Source organism: Atta colombica, unplaced genomic scaffold (genome assembly GCF_001594045.1).
Source record: "Atta colombica isolate Treedump-2 unplaced genomic scaffold, Acol1.0 scaffold105, whole genome shotgun sequence".
Classification (NCBI taxonomy): Eukaryota; Metazoa; Arthropoda; class Insecta; order Hymenoptera; family Formicidae; genus Atta; species Atta colombica.
This window is the reverse complement of record NW_017259190.1, coordinates 991,009-1,006,774: the sequence shown is the minus strand read 5'-3', so window position 1 is coordinate 1,006,774 and position 15,766 is coordinate 991,009. Positions and strand designations below refer to the sequence as shown.

The window sequence follows — 15,766 nt, the reverse complement described above, 5'->3', positions numbered from 1 at the left end:
GGAAACATTTCTACATTCTAAATTAATTTATTGGAGAAGCTATTGATCACAAAAGATTAATAGATATTATTTAAATGATAATTAATTACTTCAGTCAAATGTAATATGCAATAATTAATTGTACAAATTTTGCAATATATATATATATATATATAATTTTCATATTGACGTTATATCAATATCATGTGGAATTAAAATCCGAATTAATCCCTGGTGTTAAAATTCACACTCATACTTTTTAGTAGATTTTAACATTTTCGGTTACGATTAATTGGTTCGTTTATTGTATAATTTATTGCTCATATTTCCGTGTACAGCTCTAAAATAAATTATAAATTATCGATTTTGGAAAATGACGCTACCAAATATTATACGATAATTGCATTTGTGATATTTGTACGTATTACAAATCCTATACAATCAAATTCTGTGATTCAATTATCGTTGCGGCATCGTACTGCAAAACGAAAAGAATTCCAAATATTTAAAGCGAAATTTCTCGCGTTGAACGAGAATTAAATCGTAGATAACATGCAATATCTAGAAATGCTTTATGATTTTCTTTAGATATCTTTCAATCCGATAATTCAAGTCGATTCTTATATATTTCAAGATTTCATCTTAAATAATAAGATGTTCATGCTGCTCTATGATTGTCTTAAGTGTACTTAAAACGATCTTAAATATAAGATCTGAATACCTATCTTAGACAGGTACATGTATGTCCCAAAAGACATTTTTATGATCTCTTTGATATCTTTTAGACATGAATGTAGGCTAAGATTCTACATTCTAATTGGGAAAAGTACTCAATGCGGCTGACGCATTCACAGAAATATCCAGAGATCGACTTTAATTCAACGAGTATTTCTGCGGTAAATAAATAAATATCGATCGTGCGCTGGCTTGAAGTCGCGGAGGAGACTTCACAGGCTCGGCAGCGAGGCAGCCGGCGAGCGCTACGTTGGAAGCCCGAACGCCCCGAACCGAACGCGACACACTACACACACACACACACACACACACACACCACACTCGGCGCGCGCTCTCGCGCTCACACAGCTATATTTAGCTATATTCTCTCTGAAGCGGCTCAAGGTCACAGCGCTTGGATTGGTCGCGCGATAAAGCGCCTCGTCCCTCGTATGCTCGCTCGCTAGTTTGTTCGCTTGCTTGCTTGCTTGCTCGCTGCCTTCCTTCGACCGTGTCCGCACGTCAGAGCGGCGCGACATTGTCACGAGGTGTATAGTATCGGGGAAAGAGACGAGAGATGGCTGGTGAGAAGGCAAGAGAGACAAAGAGAAAGAAAGAGAGGAGAGAGAGAGAGAGAGAGAGAGAGAAAGAGAGAGATGAGAATGAGAGCCCCACGTGTTCCGCGCGTAACATCACGTTCGGCGCGATGTTGGCACACGAATCGTGTAGCAGTTACGCGATATCCCTCGAGCTGTGTGGATGTCGTCAATTTCTCTCATTGGGCGGCGCCGTGTCGCGGCGATGCGATGACGCGTTCTCGAATCGCGCGGCAGGATTTTCCGTTTTCGGAATCGTCACCACGACATCACGAGCATATCTGAGCATATCCTCTCCCTCTCTTCTTCTCGCTGAGAAACTTATGATTTTTAATCAGCGAAATGAGTGAACGATAAAGAATACGAATGGAAATTTATGTTGTGAAATGTAACCAATGATCTTTTTGAAGCTTTGGCGATGCATTGGAAATTTCTTGGTTACTTCTTTCCGTCGACATTAGTAATGAAGTCGCGACATTGCTTGCAACAACGGAAGGGAATTCGTTAACATATCTTAATTTTGATTAAGGAATTAATGCTTTTTTTCTTTCTTTCTTTGTTCCGTCGTGAGAATTGAAAAAAATAGATAAGAATAGAAAGAATGCGAATATAGGGAGATTGAATTGATTTAAAAATAGTCTCTAATGTGCCACAGAAAATCCATATAGGTAACACACTTCTACAAGAATTTCTTTTTAGTTCAGTTATATTTGTTGATTAATTTTAGTAAGGGAATTATTAATTACTATTTAGTAAGGGAAATATTAAGTAACTAAGAGAGAGAAGGGCTGCAAATAAATCGAGATTAGGTCTTTATGCCTAATAATATTTTATATATAAATTTTAAAAATATCTTGCAATTATCGGACTTGAAAGCACATATTAAAATAATATCATAAATTAAATTAGCTATTAAATAATATCCCCTCTCTCCTCCAAGCTCATACGCCTAGAAAATATAATCACTATAAATATAGTCTGCATATACATAATGCCTGTGATAATCGATATCTGTATCTGTATATTAATTGCATCATGTAATTGGCACGAAATGCCAGGGTATTTGCCTCCAAGGAATCATATTCTTAACCTCCTCATGTTTTTAGTTCTTTTGTATCAGTCAGATATATGACACTTTTTGCAATCGCGCTTGACTCTGAATAGACTTGCAATATTATTTATTTGCTGTTTTTTTTTTTCGTACATTTTGATTCTCATCTACGTTTGCAAATCGAAGGGTTTTCAATGTTCACCGTCATCAGAACGTCCGGAATTACATGTATTGCGAGAAGTCGCGACTCGATCTTATGCAACTCTCCCCGCGACACTTTGCTGACTCGTCGTTTTATTCGTGAAAAAAAAAGAAATATTCCCGGAAATTTTTAGCTCGTCCAATATAAACCTTTTATATCTATCTTTGTGATAATCTATACAGGATCCAGTATTCTAAAATATTTTAAGAAGCTATTCCTTACATTTTTTAAAATTTAAAACAAAAATTTTATATGTCCGACTTACAATTAGTTTCAAAGATATGGATATCAAAGTTGAAGGAAAAAGGAAACTTTCAAAAATTTTGAAATTCACTCGAATTATTTTGTTGAAATTTCATGTATATTTCAAGAACATAAAGGCTCATCTTTTGAAGACATTAATTTTTTTAATTACAATGTTAAAGAAATTTAGTTTTCACCTTGAATTATAAAATATGAGAAATCATCTCTCTTAAAATCTTTTAAAATAATTAAGAATCACCTTATATATATTTATATATTTATAAAATAATAAAATAGTTAAAAACCATTCTGAAATATTTTCGATGAAATTTTTTAAAAAAATTTCTATAAATAATATGAGATTTAAAGGAAAGAATAATTTTCACCTTGGCGAGTAGACACAATTTCAATAGTATGCAATAACTGACAATAGTGTTCAGTTTTGTACTTCAGACATTTTTAAGATTCGGATAGAAACGAATTTTCTGATATGCGTGCAATCAAAAAATACAACAAGCATTGATAACAATCGCTAATTGGAGTGCACATGTAAGTCTACTAATTATATACGTTCTCCGGATTAAGAGTCGTCCCTCGACAATAGTATTTGTTCCGTTTGATGTGTTTGCGATTCCATATACAAGAACGATTTAAAAGACCGTCGCAGTAAAATGAGAATTCGTATGAATATCTCTATGTATAATACATCAATGTATCGACTCAACGGCTTTTTCGTTGATGTGGCAAAAAAAAACCATTCGTGCGCGCGACACGCGTGATATGAAGAGGCGAAGGAAATCGAATACAAATGATTCACCCAGAGCATTCTTTGACAACACAGTCTATTTATTAATCTTTTTTCCTCCTTTTTCAATATTTCGGGTCATATTCTCGTTTCAATCAGAATTATGTCATAAATTAATGTTACACATTGGTTATTATTTATTATATAATTTTTTTGATTTTGCGTCACGCTGCAATTTTCCCCGCAAAGTCACAGTGATATCGCCTCGACGAAAATCTTCCCGCGCCGCGCACTCGGTGTAAATCGAACGTTCGATAACGGACGGTAGCGACAGAAGGAGAGAGCGAGCGAGCGAACGAGGGTCGATCTGGCAACCGCGCCGTGCGGCAGTGCCGGAATTGAATTTCAAGCGCCCGAGGGACAGAGGGGGCGGACCGACCGGCGCGGCCCTTTCTCTTTTGTATAGGGGGCACGAGGCGCATAACGGTGAGTCGACGGCCATGTTGCCGAGGCTTATACTCGGCATGTCCGTTTACCTGCCTGCCTGCCTGCCTGCCTGGCCTGCCTGCCTGCCTGCTTGCTGCTTGCTTTCCTATCTGTCTGGCCTACGTGCCTGTGCCTATATTCCACACAATCGCTTCTCTTCGCTTCGCTCCGTTCCACTCCGCTTCACGGGGCTCCGTCTGTAGCAAGCAGAAAGGAAAAGGCATTATCACAGTTTTAAGGACGATCGAATCTCCGGCAGCCCGAGTCGTTTAAATTTAGGAACGCTCGAATACTCGAGTTATTTAGGAAAAAGCAGCGAGATGATGGAAAGCGGGGCGTCAAGACGTAGGAAGACGCTCCTGGGAAAACCCAATGTTCCCTTCACCTTTATCGCCCTTTTCTTTGCCGTAATTTTATCTATATTACTTAGAAAGTGGGTCCCTCTATGGGACTTATTGAACGCACAGGAAGTCGGAATTTGAACGTACATTGTAAAGAAAAAATACTCGAATTTATTTTGTCGTAAAATTTTGAAAAATTGTTACAATGTTTATTTAAATTGTTCTTAACTTTGACAAATATTTCTGTATAATTATTCTAGCATATAAAAGTATTTTAAATAAGCTTATTTAAAATATATTTAAGTCACATCAAGTACTTCACGTGTGATTTTTTTTTATAATTTTTCAAAATTACTTAAGATTTTTATAAAAAATTTTTAATTTGTCACTTGAAATTACTTCCCTCTATTAAAAATTGAACTCTCTGTAAAAAAATTGCATTTGTTGTATCTTTGACCTTTCGAAAGATTTATACGCGCTGTATCTTTGACCTTTCGCGATTTCTCTGCAGAAGAACGAAAATTATTTTCAAAGTCAGGGCGCGCGTTCAATTTCTTTTCTTCGTATCGTCCCGCCACCTGATTTTGGAATTTAAACAATGGAATGCTTCTCAATTTTGATAAATCGCCGTTCAACATGTTCTACTGGATGTTCCAAAAAAACACGACTCATCACGCGCTACATCTTTATCTTACATGCGAGCAAGATAATAAAATTTGGCAAATGCGCACACCGGCGTATCATCTGAACGCAGCTGCGTAAGATTCACCCTTCAAAAATCGGTCTCAAGCGACTGCCAGAAACAGTCGACCGTTTCAATCGTGGAATATCCGTTCGCAAAGTATACATGCGTCCCTGTACAGGCAGCTGTATAATATAACTTTAGCTCAAATAATCATTGCTGTAACAACTGTATCAAATTTTATTAAACTTTTGATTATCTTGTTTGTCAATTTCTGATTGTATATAAAAAAAGATAAAAGAGACAAATAATAATAAAAAAAGAAGCGAACCTATAGCGAATCTATTCTATGGTTTTCTACGGATACATGCGTTGGATATCTAGATACTTTATATAGTGACGTATGTATAAACTTCAAAAATAAATTCGAGCGTCTTCTCTCTCAGTTTACTGCTCCGAGCAATTATTTGTTTATGACCTTACACAATAATCGCCAGTAACTTTGAAGCTTATCGCACGCGATAACGAGAATATAATTACCGTTACTGCGTTAATTTTGTAATCTACATTATTAGTAATAAAAGAAATATCTCGCCGTGGAAATTTCTATCTGCTTTTACAGTCTCGTAGCAACAACGGTGGAACAACTCCGAGTTATTTTATCCATCCCTGAACACCGCGTCTCCACTGATCCTCCAGCACGGCGCCATGGAGGGGGGGCGCAATGCGCAGCTGACGGTGGATGCGGTGTCCGGACGTACGAACACGACGAGGGGAGGAACGACTCGTTCGTTCGTTCTCTCGCTCGCTCGTTCGCTCGCTCGCTCGCTTGTCAGAAGTGGTCATCGGGGACAGGAGAGGGTCTGGCGGGGTGCCAATCGCGACGGCGGCGGCGAGCGACGGCGCTGCCCTCGATCGGCCGGTCGACATACTACGGCCCCCACACACACACCACCACACACGCGCGCGCGCGCGCGTGACGGAGCGAACGATTGGTCGGGCTGGCTGGTTGTACGTGAGTTTTCTCCGTTTCCTCCGCGTTCCCGTTTTCGAGACCATTCGAGACAGGAGTAGGGGCGCGCTCGCCACTCCGTTCTGCTGACGTGCGCGCGCTCGCGTGCACACGCATGCATCGGCGCAGTCGTATACGACTTTTCGTCGATCTAGCGACGTTATTTGCGAATGCAATCGATGATCGTCGACCTCGTCGCGGATCTCGTCGCGATATTCCCGTGAAGAAAAAGGAAATATCGACATCGAGCCAGCGATAAAGACGAACATCAAGCAAGACAACGGGAGTGGTGGAGAAGGAGAGGAAGAGAAGGAGGGGAAAGGGAGAGAGAAAGATAGTCTGAGAGAGACCATGCTCGACCAATCACCGCTTTCTGTGGCTCCGTCGTCGATGAGGCGGTCGTCGCGCAATGTAACCTCAGTCGCTTACGTGGAAACATGCCTGTCGGGCGACGTTGGTAGAAAATCGAGCGAACGTAGCTTATAATATATACCAAGCGGACACGGATATTTATTGTACGACTCCACGCGAAGAAACGCGCTATTCTATTGCTGTTCTTTCTCTTTCTCTCTCTGTCTCTGCGTGCTTACGTTCACATTTACGAATCGTTGGTGCCTTCGTGCGCGCGCGAGAGTATCCAGTGAGCACAAAAAAGAATCACGTTGTAATTCGCGACGAGACATGCACGCGAGGAAAGACAGAGAGTCACGTTGATATCGCTTATTGTCAAGCAAAGAAGGACAGGGAGCGGAGTACGTGTTCTGCGTGCGAGAAGGAGAAAAAGAGAGGAGAGGCACGCCGAACCGTTCAGTTGGAGAAAGGAGCTGCTCCGTGAAAATCTCGCGCTCCCCTCCGACACACTACACAAGGTGTTGAAGGCACGTCGCCGCGTGTGTTCGACCGAATTTCGCGATCCCGTGAGAGCGAGCGAGACCGACGTGGTGCGAAAGGAAGAGAGAGTGAGAGAGAAAGAGAGAGAGGAGAGGAAAAAAAGAGAGGTAGACGCGTAAGAGATATATAGGCGCAATCAAAGGCGATAGACAAGGACATCGCGGTAGCGAGGAGAAGGACACGGAACGGGCGTGGAAGGGAGAGCAGAATAAGCGGCGATCAAGTGGGAGAGATACGGACTCCGTGGGAGCGAGACGGTAAGCAAGCGAGAGCGAGAGAGAGGGGTCGAGACGGAATCGTCGGAGCGAGAGAAACGGATAGCGACTCGGTGGAGAAAGCGTGACAGACATATTCCCAATAGAACGAAAGAGGGGGTCGGGGGACTCACGGGAGTGTTTCCCAGGTGCGAGAGAGACGAAGACAACGATCGCTTTGGAGAGGGAGCGAGGCGCATTCAAGTTAGAGTGGGGATAGAGGCGCAACCCGAGCAGTGCTGCCGTCTATTGGCAACGTCGCGTCGACTCCCCACCCGGGCCTGTGTCGAGCGAGGTCCGACGAAGAGTTCTTACGACAGTGTGATTTTCTCTCGTGTAGTCGCACAGTGTCTGCGAGGACAGTTTCGTTCTGAATACGTTCAAGATACATTTTATCCATTTGTACTCTTTTTAAACGCACGTCAAGCGGAGAGAGGAGGAAAAAGAAAGAGAAAGAGAGAAAAGGGAGTCGATTCCCCTCCCGAAAAGAAAAAAAAAACGTACAGTGACAGTTATCTTTTTATTCAACGTTTTCGTTAAAATTCCAGTCCGTACAGACGCAGGCTACGAATCTTTCCGTTCGCAAGAGAATCGAGAGAGCCGTAACGTCTCGGTACGCGGCTCTCCCACCACCGTCATCGATTTCCCACGCGACGCGCTTACTCGCGCCGCACTGGTGAGGGAATTCGCGAGGGTGAAGTAGGATTCCTCGGCAAAGAGCAGACGAGACGTGGCAACGCCGCCCGTGGCAGCGGCGGCGGCGGCGGTGGTAACAGCGAGAACAGCGAGCAGCGGCGGCGGCATCAGCAACGGGAACGGCCGACGCGATTTACGGAGCAACGGCAGTAGGCGGCGCTGGTGCTGCGCCCCGACGGCCGTCGATCGAAGCCCGCGTTATCGCAATGGCTTCCGTGAAAGACACAGCGACTTTCTTCGCGGAGGGCACCGCGACGCAGTTTGAACACGTTCTCAAACTTTATCCGCAGGCGCTGCGCCTCAAGGCCGATCACAAGTCGAAAAAACCCGAGGAGCTGATCAAGCTAGACAATTGGTAAGTACGGCTTAATGTACTCTACGACGGCGGACGCACAACGACGCTGTCATTTCCCCTCCAAGCGCGCGCGTGTGTGTGTGGTTGTGTGTGTGTGTGTGTGTATGATGATGTGTGTGTATGATGGTGTGTGCGTGCGTGTGTGTGACGCGCGCGCGCGTGTTCCTGTGTGCGTGTGCGAAAAAGAAAAGGAGCGAGCGAGATAGAGAGAAGGAGGTGATAGCGTGAGGGAAAGAGAAAGAAAACGCGCTGCCGCCACTGATGGGCCGCCGACATTACGGCGGCCCGAGGGAGGAAACGGCGCTCTACCACGGGGCGCACGCGGGACAATGAACCCGCTTCGCACTGCTCCGCGAGCGAGCGAGCGAAGCGAGAGAACGGCAACGCCGCGCGTGTGCGCGCCCGTATGTCACCCTCGCGGCTCACTCTTGTCGAGAATCGAGGGGGATTTACCCCGCGGACTTCTCATGGACAGTTTCTCGCCGTCACGTGGTCAGCTGTCCCGCAATAGAATGATACTCCGAACAAGTAGATACAAAAAAAAATGCAGATCCCATTTTTTTCCCCTTTTTTAGTTGCTGATCATGAACAAATGAAACTAGGTCGATGAAGAATGCGATTGCCGGAGATTATTATTCTTTTTTTTATCTCATCTAATCGAAGATTTTTTTTAGAAAAGATAAAGAGATAAAAAAGGAATAAATAAATCATCCGCGAATATATATTTGTGGAAATATATAATTGTATGTATCATTAAAGAAATGTTTTATATTTGCATTTTTTATTTACATGAATCGTGAGTTGCAGCGCGTGCGTTAATTATTTGTATAAGTAACATATAAAACGTGAATGGAATTGAAATGTTGATAATTTCCTGTTTCATCACTGATATGATTATTGATTTTAACAAAATGATTAATCTACACGTGACGTAATTAAATTCGTAATACTTACAAAAGTTTAAAAGGACGGATTAATCAAAAAGATTATGTAATTAGTGATATCACGCAAAGAATGTTATTTGTATAATGATTCATTACTCGTTCTGTTTATGAACAATAATTCGTTTATAAAGAAATCCGTTGATTAATAGAACACTTTAAATAATTGACGATATTAGATTAAGAGGTTTTTAGATTACATATTATAATAATAGCTTCTATCTTTCGCAAAAATTTAATTCTAGCTAATTTATTACTAAAAGACGGTAATTAATTATTTATTTGAAGTACTAAAAGTATTGCACACCAGTGCTTTTAATATTTAAAATAAGTCATTAATTACTGTCTTTTAATATTAGCCAATATTAAATTTCTATTTAAAGAATTACGGTCTACACTTTACTTTAAGTAATATATAATATTAACTTATTTTAAAAAAACAACTTCGGTAATCTAAAATTTACTAAAAAAAGATCTCAGAATTTTATTTTGTAAATTTTATAAAGCTGTACCTAAATTCATAGGTCATAACTAAAACAAGTATATAAATTTTTACTTTTGAAAATTTTAATATTCTTAGATCCACAGGACAATTTTGAGACTGTGGATCTTTGGATCTAAGAATTTAAAGTGCATCAAGAATACTTACAGTATTCGATATTCGAGAACAAAGAAACTTCAATAACTGATATAATGCTTGGAAGAAAAATATCAAACGAATTTAAATAGAACAAAATTCAGAAACATAAAACTGTAGATTACGAATCTTAATAGGATCGTATATTACATTTTTATTTAAGAATCTAAGGATTTAAGGATCTAAAGAGATCATAAAAAAATGGGAACTCCTTCAAAGCTGAACAGCTTCCAATACGTGGCTTTAATAACTTCTCGCGACTCTTCTATTTTTAACTTAAATAATTTATTTTAAAAGAATCGATAATCGTTAAGAGTTTCCGTTAATAGATAGTTAGATAAAGAATATTATTATATTATTAATAAGTAGTGAATAAATTATTCGCATTTAAAGTGAATAAATAATTTTTGTAAAACCTAAAATTTTTTAATCACGATTTAAGACAATTCCTCTTAAAGATGATAAAATTAGAAAGTATGTCGATAAAAAAATTAATTTTAAAAGAATAATTTCTTCATAACTGTTATGATATTGCATTTAAATATCAATTTCATTGAAAATAATGAATAAATAACATAGGAAATAAAAGAACAGTCTACAAGAAAAAGCAAGATATAAATATCTTTTTCTTCATTAATCTCGTGCAATGATAAGCTCATATTTGTTTTCGCAGGCGTGATGGGATCGAACAAGATCATTTTATCGATCACAATATATTGCGATGAGACTGTAAAAAAAAGAGGTATACATAAGGAACAGATAGAACGTGTAAGAAGCTGGTGTTGAATAGGGGGAAAGGGAGGACAGACTTTACGCGCCAGTTTCTTCCGTGTTGCAGAAGCGATGGCGATGAGGGGTCAGGAGAAGTAGAGTACCGTTGTTTTCATTCCCATTGAGGCCAGTTTGTGTCAAGGCTGCTTTTCCACGGTGCCAAGTCGTGTGCGGATATGCGGTATTACGAGGTGCAGCGCGCGTTTCAACTTTGTGAAACGTTGCTATTTGGCTCGGAAAATATTGAAAACATCTCTTTAAAGAGTAAACGCGGACGTGGGAATTTATTTGAAAAAAAAAAAAAAAAACGGAAGAGTTACAAGAGGAAAAAAAACACGGCAGAGACGCAGGGAGGAAAAATATACTTTTAACGATGCACGTTAAAAAAACGGTTCGTGGAGCAATTATCACCTTTGAAATTGATTTCTTCGCTTCGGAAAGAGTGAATTTTCAAATTTTTGGAGATACAGATTTAATTTCAAAATTTCTGTTTGTTCAATGTGATTAAGCGTTTAATATATTTTATCGATTTTTTAATAATTCTTATAACTTAAATAAGGAAAGAGATCGTTATGGCGCTGTATAATAATCACTAATTATTTATTTAATACGTATTTCTGTAATAAGAATTATCGAAAATCTTACTTAATAAATGAATTTTAGTTAATTTACAAATTATAATTGATGTTGAACAGATTCGCGAGATAACACAATACGCGCGTTGCAAATTTAATAATTTCCCGGACAAATGCGATATTTTCTGAAAATATATTGAATGATGATAAATCCCGCTTATTTGCAGTAACATTGAAATCCGATTTATTATTTTGCGAAATTCGGTATAAAATGATGCGAATTATTTTAATAATTTGTCAGCATGGAAAAAAGTATATAAAAAGAGCATGTGATCTTTCAATCTTAATTATTCTTTTTTCTTCGAATTATCCGGATCCGAATGATTCTTAAATCTTTTCTCTTTGATTCTAACAGCGCTTTCTTTAATTTTACAACAGTCTTCAGTTTTATAATTGGCAGTCTATATGATTTGGAAATTGAGAAAATTCGCAAAAATATTGTTAAGTATCAAAACCTGTCCGAATATGGTTTCTTTACTCATTTATGTTGAATCTTTCTTGATTCATTTTTACTGAAGTGGCGTCTACAATAAGATTTTAAGATTTAAAACTTAAGCTTCAAGCTATAACAAATTAACATCATAGATTATTCTCCTCATATTCGACTGTGATTGGCTTGAGGCTTAAAGGTTACGCTTTAAAGTCTGATTGTAGACGTCGCTTTGATAGTCTTCAATTTTACAACATTAGTTTCCATTGTTCTTGTGATAGTTTCGAGTGTTTGTATTCCGATTGTATTGAGAAAGAAAGACGGAACGTCACAGCGCGAATCCACGTGTGATCCACGTGCGCGATAAAGATGGGTATCCTCCAATCGTTGACGAGGGGCGTGTCGAGTTTCTTGCGGCAGCGTTTGTATTTTTAATCGAGCCTTTAACGAATTCCTGTATTCCGCAGCAGCGACGGCGGCGGCGCGATTACGTCATGCTTGTCGTTCGCTCATGCGTACGCGAGACTGCGTGCGTGTGTGTGCGCGCGCGTGTGTGTGTGTACGCTTGTGCGCGCTCCTCCTCTTGACTTGAACGATAGATCAATCTTGATCGCACGGATCTCTTGTTTGTATTGGCAGGTATCAGAATGAGCTTCCGAAGAAGATCAAGGCACGCGGCAAGGACGCGCATCTCAATCACGAGGAGCTGGTGCAGACGATGAAATGGAAGCAAATAGTAAGCCGTTTTTTCCTTGTTTGGTCAACTGCGCTGAGGATCGGACTTCGCCGAGTTCGAACACGATTTTATCTGTAGTATTAAATTTTAACGAATTTTATTAATTAAAAAATAGCGAATTTTATCAACTGCTTTCATGACAGTCGAGAGCGGTGCAAGAGTAATAGTGTGAAGTACTATCTAGTGTGAAGTAATATTGTTATCTCTTTTGATATATACGCGATTCGGAAGAAAAAGGATATTATAACTTATAATTTATGGACTGTACGAAACCAGTTCTCACGGATAAAAAGATTACATTGATTAAAGAAGAATAAAGAAATCGATTAAAAACAAAGAAAAAACGATATTATTCCCATGGAAATATAATTATTGAGAAGATTTATATTTATTATACGTAATTTACACCTTTAAAGTAATTAGTTGTTTGAACGTAAACCTGTAAGGTTTGGATTTGGCGGAGATTGAACATAACACCATCTCGCTGGATCTAATAGAAAGATTTTTGTAAAACCTGATCCAGGATCTAGATGTTCCAACGGGTACTTGACTGCCATTTTGTTTTCAGCGCGGCAAATTCTACCCACAGCTGTCCTACCTGGTGAAGGTGAACACACCGCGCGCCGTGATGGCAGAAACAAAGAAGGCGTTCAAAAAGCTCCCAAATCTCGAGCAAGCGATCACGGCGCTATCGAATCTGAAGGGCGTCGGTACCACGATGGCATCGGCTCTGCTCGCCGCGGCGTCGCCGGAGAACGCGCCCTTCATGGCGGACGAGTGCCTGATGGCGATACCAGAGATTGAGGGTATCGATTACACCACTAAGGAATACTTAAACTTTGTTCAGCACATTCAGAACACCGTCGCGAGGCTGAACAAACAGGGTAAGCGATTATGAATCACTACTTGCCGCGTGCGCGTAATCCCGGAATCGCGTGCGTTTACTGTATTGAGTCCTTGAATGATATTCTCATGTTATTTCTCCATGGCCGAGGTTTTCCATGGTCGGATCCTTGGGTATCTCTCTAATTTTATATTTCCATACTTTCAAGTAAAATATTATATATTACTGTATTTCCTTGAATTTAATGACATTGTATCACTTGTTTCATTACCAAATCCTTGGATTTTATATTTTCACATTTTCAAAATTCCTTTACAAGAGAAGGATTTAGTTTTTGAAATGCCATGAAAAATGTTTTCTTTGTTCCAGCGTCAAATGGCAAAACATGGAGCCCACATAGAGTCGAACTGGCGTTGTGGACACATTATGTGGCGTCCGAGCTGAAGCCGGAACTGCTCGACGGCATTCCGGGCTCGACAGAGAACGGCAACTCGCACAGTGCCAGCAACGGCGAGGCGACAGAGCCGTCGGATGACAGTAATCAAGAAACGGTGGCGAATGGCAAAGACACGCCGGCGGCACTTGATCCGGCGGCGATCGATGAGAACAGCACGACGACATCTTTCACCGAGGATTCGATGGACAAACCGGCGACACCAATCACCGCCAGCGATCATCCCGTTGTGGGCGCCAGCGAGGACACGAATGATTCCCTCATTACCAACGACAGCAGTAACAACGCGACGCCACGACCTACCGATAGCGAGGACACCGAAGAGGACTCGCAGGATGCGCAGGAGCCGCCCACCAAGAAGAGCAAGAAGTGACCCGATCGGCTCGGTGACGCGACGAGCAACAACGTCAGCACTTTCGTGCCCGCCAGAAGTCTGTCGATTATCGCGGCACCACGTCGTCGATTCTGAATCATCAACGGATGATGGGACCGACGGACGTACGGACAACGGACGGACGGATAGGTAGTATAGAGATGAATGCACGGACGGACGGACGGACGCGGATGGATGGATGAATTACTCTATTGCGCGATTGCTTGGACGGCGGAGCACAACCGCTCACTTCATCCTCTTACTGAAGAAGAGAGAAAAGGAGAGGAAAGAAGAGGAGGATTCGCATGACCCCGGAGATTCGGATGGAGATTCTGGGATCCTCGAATCCTCGAGTTCTCTCACTTTGTTTTTCTCCTCTTCAAATCCTTCCCGCATCTTGCCCACAGTCTCGTTATATCTTGTTTCTTTACACTCCTCCCGTTCTGGTAACGATTTTTACCAAGTGATCGGACGAGTTCGTATCCTCGTCTGACGACTGCTGGATCCTCGCCGTTGTTGTTGTTCGGACAATCTCGCGCGTTCACACAATGTCAACAAGAGTTTTGCACCACCTTTTGATTATGGATCTCCTGTATAAAGTATGTTGGAGCGGACGAGGAAACGTGAAAGTATATATTCAGTGTTGTTAGAAATAAAGGATCTTTCACGAATCTAGTGATAAGCCTTTGTATCCCTGGCACTCTTCACGAGTTTTTAATTGTTTTCGTTTTTTTTTTTTTTTTTCGATCGGTATGTCATTCCCGAGGCGTTTAATACTTGCGGTATTTAGGATTTTTGTTTCTTTGAATTACATTAAGCACTTTGGATTTTAGAATTTGAGAAGATAAAGCTTTAAAGTTTTCAAAATTGATAATTTAAATAGAATTATTGTGTTTATAGAATTTCAAGAGAATTTTGTCGATAATTTTTTTTGTTGAATATTTGCGTTATTGAATCCTTGAATTGCCGATTCTCCGAATACTCGAACGCCTCTTCTTCCACGGCTCCTCGTTCGCCGCTCTTCAAACACAACTGAAACTGCCGTTCTACAAACAAGAAGATGATGCAAAACTTTCTTGATACACATCGTCCACTTTCTAATTCACCCTTCGCGATGTCGCATATCGTAAATAATTAACGAGACTCCCTCTCGTGATGTTCTATTTATCATCGTCGCAACTTTTTGTTAAAATATCTACGATCGTCACAAAGTATTCGACGCACGTATTTTTTTTTAATTCTCTATCCCCGAGATCAATAATTCGATCAATTTTAAAGAATGTTCTCATAAAGCGATGTTGTATGTTTACGTGTAACCGTGAACTCTACGAATAGAGTGAAGCCGTGGCGATGTTCATTTGCGATGTTTATATGCGAATGCATATGCAATAAGATGCAGAGATACATTTTTTATTTTCCATCTACTCCGAGACTGCATACAATGCGATAATGAGATGATTTTACGCGCGTAAATATTCAGCATCGGCACGAAGCTTCATGAAATCTTCGAAAGATTTCAGTTCTTCGTATCCTAGATGTTTAGAGAAGACGGCAGCTTTCAGTTTTCTCGACAATTAAATTTAATTTCCATATAATTCTTAAATTCGTGGAATTCTTGAAAGGAATCTGTGAATTGCAGAACCGTAAATTAATTTCACGCGTGCGTCTCTTTCAGTTAATCGATATTCGATCACGCCT

General features: G+C 40.5%; 1 protein-coding gene across 1 annotated transcript; it reads left to right on the top strand.

Moving 5' to 3' along the window:
- Window positions 1–5,909: 5,909 nt before the first annotated feature.
- LOC108691010 lies at window positions 5,910–14,739 on the top strand. Its single transcript, XM_018198618.1, has 4 exons — window positions 5,910–8,247; window positions 12,301–12,397; window positions 12,966–13,281; window positions 13,611–14,739. Exons 1-4 carry the CDS (start codon window positions 8,099–8,101, stop codon window positions 14,066–14,068), a joined length of 1,020 nt encoding a protein of 339 aa, XP_018054107.1. The 5' UTR covers window positions 5,910–8,098; the 3' UTR covers window positions 14,069–14,739.
- Window positions 14,740–15,766: the final 1,027 nt, after the last annotated feature.